The following is a 4665-nucleotide window of genomic DNA, read 5'->3' as shown; positions in this document are numbered from 1 at the left end:
CTTGATTCCCATGGGGCTCTGCAATTCTTAAAGTGCCTGGATCTGGGCCTGGGTGGTAGCTGAGCTGGTCAGCTTGCCAGCTCTTCATTATTCATACCACCAGGGTGAGCTCTCTAGCCCTGCTTAATGCTGCCTTCGGTGGGAAGCAGGGTCAACTCTTCCACTCTTATGCCCTCCCTCGCGCAGGCTCACCGCACCCAAGCCGCCAGAGCCCTCGCCAGAGCTCTACTGCCCAATCAAGGCAAAGGTCTCCCTCTCTAAGTGTTGCAACCGGCAAGGGCCTGGGACTGCTCTGGCCATCTCACACCCTCGGGGCTGCCTCACTTGAGCCTTCATCCTCAAGACCAACTCCACTGTGTTGCCCACGCGAGGTGCAGAGCCTGCTTTCAGCCAGTGAGGGGCAGAGATAGCTCTTCCCCTTTCATGACAAGGGGGCGAGGTGGGGAGAGGCAGCTATCCCCACTGCAGGAGGGGAGAGGCGAGGAGGGGGAAGGGCATGACCAGTCGCCCTCTCCACCTCACTTCACAGCAGATGAGTGGTGCGGCCAGTTCTCCTAGGGATCATGCCCACGGGGCTGGCAAACCTGCCCATGCTCTGTCAGGGTCGAATCTACTGTGAGGTGCAGGGGCTTGCCTTTCCGAGTTATTTCATGACCTCTAGCCAGCTTTCCCGACAGCCACAGGTGGCTAATGGCAAGGAAGGCTTCCTCCTTTTCTTAATAAGCAGGTGTCATGTAGTCTGGGCTGGCCCACAAAGTTGCAGCGCCATCACGGATAACCCCGAACTTCTGATTTTCCTGCCTCTATCTCTCAAGTGCGAAGATTAAAAGACAGTACCACTGTGCTGTTTATATATAGTGCCAGTTTATAAGTAGTTTATGTCTGTAGGTTTCTTGACTGCAGATGAATGAGGTTCTGAGGTACCAGCGAAAGGGGGTGCCTTTCCAGAGAGCCACCAGGCTTTGTTCTCCTGGTCTGCCTGCTACTTCCCTATGGGGATGGACACCGCACACACACCCCCCCCCCAATGCTCCCTCTTTCCCCAAACAAGTTCCATGACGTTCTTTTCTTTTCCTGTTTTCCCCACTAGCTGGAAAGTTCTAGATCTGGAAGGTGGTTGTACTAAGTTTTAGGTTTCTTGCATAGGGCCCACCCTCACACAGAAAATAAGAGGTCATTAGAGTCTCCAAATTCTCCCATCCCATCCTAAGATGGCAAGACAGGATTGGGGGACGTTCAAAGCCCATCGTGGAACAATAAGTGGAAGTTAGGGATTCCAGGGGCTCTGCAAGTTATCAATAGGGCCTAACAGCCAAAGGTGCCCTCCAAAGGCAGAAAAGCAATAGAGTTGCCTCCTTTTGCAAGCACCCTGTGTCTCAGAGAAGACACCCCAGGCTCCCTGCCTTAGTTCTCCCTGGATCAGTAGTGATCGGATGCAGGGCCTTATCTGTAGATTTCTGAATCCAACACCCCTGCTCAGGGGATGGAATCTTCTTCACTCTACTTCATGAGGGATGGAGATCAGAGGTGCAAGAAGGGAACGGCACTCTGAGAAGGTTCTGGAGGTCGCTGAGGGGAAACCTTGTAAGGGTGGCCTTGGCACCATATGTCACTAGGCAAGATCCTCAAGTGGCTTTTCTTGTTACCATAAATAGGAGGACAGCTCCAGATGATTCCAGAGGCAGTCTGGAGCTCTGACACCCTGGCTCCGGTTCACTCTCCAGTCCAGTTTCTTGTTCCGAGACCAGCCAGGCTAACTTCCAAATCGCCCTCCTACAGATATGTGACTTCATCGATGCTGGGCCTGTGCCCATCTAGGGCAGGGCCAGAGAGAGGAATAAGAAGTCCCCGCTGGCCTTCTCTGGGATTATCCTGTAGGCTTAGCAGTCGCCAGTGGATGAGGTAAATGCCATTCTCTGGTTTTAGGGCTGGTGGCTCTGTGAGGAGAGTAACCTGGCCCTGGTGCAGCGCAGGCCCAAAGTGAACCGCCAGCACAATGCAAATCGCCAGCAGGACAAAGGCCGCAATGATGGCAGCAAGCAGTGGCAGCCCGTCGCCACCTCGAGGGGGCATATTTGGGAGCTGCCTTTGAGGCTCCTGACCCAACGAAGCGTTCACAAGTGGAGAAGGCTGAGGGTAGTAGTCATCCTAGGGGGGGAAAGGAGAGATGAGGGAGAATGTTGACATGGGCAGGAACATACAAGAAAACCCAAAGGTAAGAGAGCAATCTGAGATATAGAAAACCCCAGAGACAGTAATAGAGAGGGGAGAGAGAAAGAGAGGAAGGTTCAACACACTCATGAGAATCAACTGAAAGACAAAGACACTGGGAGCTTTGGGGGTGGGTAGGAAGAGCAATAAAAACAGACAGAAATGAAGATGGAGACACTAACCAAAATACAAACCAACCCCCTGGAAGATAAGGAGTTAAAGAACACTCAGGAAGGTCAAAGGGAGGAGGAGCTTTATTATAGTCTGGAATAAAGCAGTTTGTTCCCAGAGTCTTTTCTCATTGCTCCCCCTTCCCAGGTGTCCAGCAAGAGTCACGAACAGATCCCGTGTTCTGTTGGAAATCTGAGTAGTCTCTGGGCTGCTGGCCCACAGGCAGTGGGCAGCAAGCGGTAGGTGGTGTTCTGGGAAAGGGGGGTCATTGTCTGGCCTCAGAGGTTCCCCTACTCTAAGTCACTGGAAAGCAGAAAGGTGGTAACTTTCCTTAGGAAAGTTTAGGAAGAGGGACATGAACCCTAGAAACTTGGTATGAGGTGGTGTGCATACTTCATCCTGTAAGTATAGCCGACCCCCCACCCCCAGATCGTGGGGCCAAGTTCTAGAGGCCTAGCTAGGGAGGGCTGGTGGCTGGTGTAGATTCCTGGCAATGCGCAGGATGGGTTGAGGAGATTCTGCCACTAGTCTACCCTTGCCAGGATCTCTGGGTTTTTCTACTGAAAGCTGAGGACATAACTCATGATATTTGTATGTCCTTGCCCTGCTAGATGTTGTAGGGAGGGATGAGGGAACCTCAGTGAAGGAAGGTAAGCTCAGTGAGTAAGGTGGCCTCCCTCCCTCCAGCCATTGTTCTCAAGGACCCTGGGAGTTGGGGACTTCTCTAACTCTGAGCACTCTGAAAGGTCTGGAGCCCCCATAGTGAGTCAGGAAGAGTTAAGCAAAGAGTCTACCTGGTGCATTGTCCAGGGCTGACGCAGAGTTCTCTTGGGACTGGATACCAGCAAAGGAAGAGAGCTCACTGCCCTAGTTCAGTCCCTACCCGGAGCTGCCACGTCTGTGGGGTTCCTGGGCACACACCCTCTGCACACACCCTCATTGTACTTTCCCACGCTTGTAGTTCCGGGAACATCTAGACTACCCTGGCCCAGCCTTCCACTCTGACAGCACCTTGATCTTCCAAACACTCCTTTTCATACCTCTGCTGCTTAGGAGCCCAAGCTGCCCTGCCCACTTCCTCTCCGGGCAGATTCTAGGCACCTACTCCCTCCCTAGGACTTTCCCACTCCTACTCCCTCCCATTTCCTGAAGCTAAGGTCCTTTGCTCTTTCCTTGTTATACGTAATAGCTCAAGCATTACAGAGTGTAAATCATAGACTCTACAGAATACATTGAATATAATGCCTCTAAATCTCTATAGCCGAACAGCTCTGTCCATCCTTTTTTGTCTTACCACATTTATTTCTAAAATATTAAGAACTAAATTAGTGGGCTGGAGAGATGGCTCAGCAGTTAAGAGCATTGGCTGCTCTTCCAGACGTCCTGAGTTCAATTCCCAGCAACCACATGGTGGCTCACAACCATTCATAATGAGATCTGACACCCTCTTCTGGTGCATCTGAAGACAGCTACAGTGTACTTACATGTATAATAAATAAATAAATCTTTGGGCCAGAGTGAGCAGGGACTGAGCGAGTGGGGCTTACCAGAGTGAGCAGGGTTGACCGGAGCGAGCAGAGGTCCTAAAGTTAAAATCCCAGATGAAGGCTGGGATTAAAGTTAAAACAACCAGATGAAGGCTCACAACTATCTGTACAGCTACAGTGTGTACTCATATACATAAAATAAATAAATAAATCTTTAAAAAAAATAAAAATAAAATCTTTTTAAAAAACTAAATTAGTTTTCTAAATTTATTCTTATTTTAAATGTTAAAAATTTGGTTTTTCATTGTGTAAGTGTGTATGTATATATGCATGATGTGGTGGACAACTTTGTGGAGTTGGTTCTTTCCACTATATGTTAATTCTGAGGACTGAACTCAGGACTCCAGGCTTGCATAGTACAGTAAGTACCTTTACTTGCTAAGCCATCTATTTATCATCATTGTTGTTGTTGTTGTTATTGACAGGATTTATCTATGTAGATCTGGCTGTCCTGGAACTTGATCTGTAGACTAGGCTGGCCTCAAACTCACAGAGATCAACCTGCCTCAGCTCCCTAGAGCTGGGATTAAAGGCATGAGCCACCACCACCCACAAAGCCATCTGTTTTTATTTAGTTTATTTATTCTCACATAATGCATCATGTAGAGTTTCATTTTATTTAGATTTATTCATTTTTATGCATAGAAGTTTTTCACCCACATATATGTCAGTGAACTACTTTCATGTCTGGTGCCTGAGGAGATAGATCATGGAGCACCAGGCCCCTAGAACTGGA

The 4665-nt window shown here is 49.3% G+C and overlaps 1 protein-coding gene across 1 annotated transcript; it reads right to left on the bottom strand.

The window, feature by feature from the left end:
* Positions 1-1759: 1759 nt before the first annotated feature.
* Positions 1760-3216, bottom strand: Smim33 (small integral membrane protein 33). The gene is made up of 2 exons (XM_031366284.1): positions 3177-3216; positions 1760-2148 (listed from the first exon to the last, which is right to left on the bottom strand). The coding sequence occupies exons 1-2, from the start codon at positions 3183-3185 to the stop codon at positions 1774-1776; spliced, it is 384 nt and encodes a 127-aa protein (XP_031222144.1). The 5' UTR covers positions 3186-3216; the 3' UTR covers positions 1760-1773.
* Between the last annotated feature and the right edge of the window lie 1449 nt (positions 3217-4665).

This window comes from Mastomys coucha, unplaced genomic scaffold (assembly GCF_008632895.1).
Source record: "Mastomys coucha isolate ucsf_1 unplaced genomic scaffold, UCSF_Mcou_1 pScaffold13, whole genome shotgun sequence".
In the NCBI taxonomy this organism is placed as follows: Eukaryota; Metazoa; Chordata; class Mammalia; order Rodentia; family Muridae; genus Mastomys; species Mastomys coucha.
This window is presented reverse-complemented; position numbering and strand designations above follow the sequence as displayed.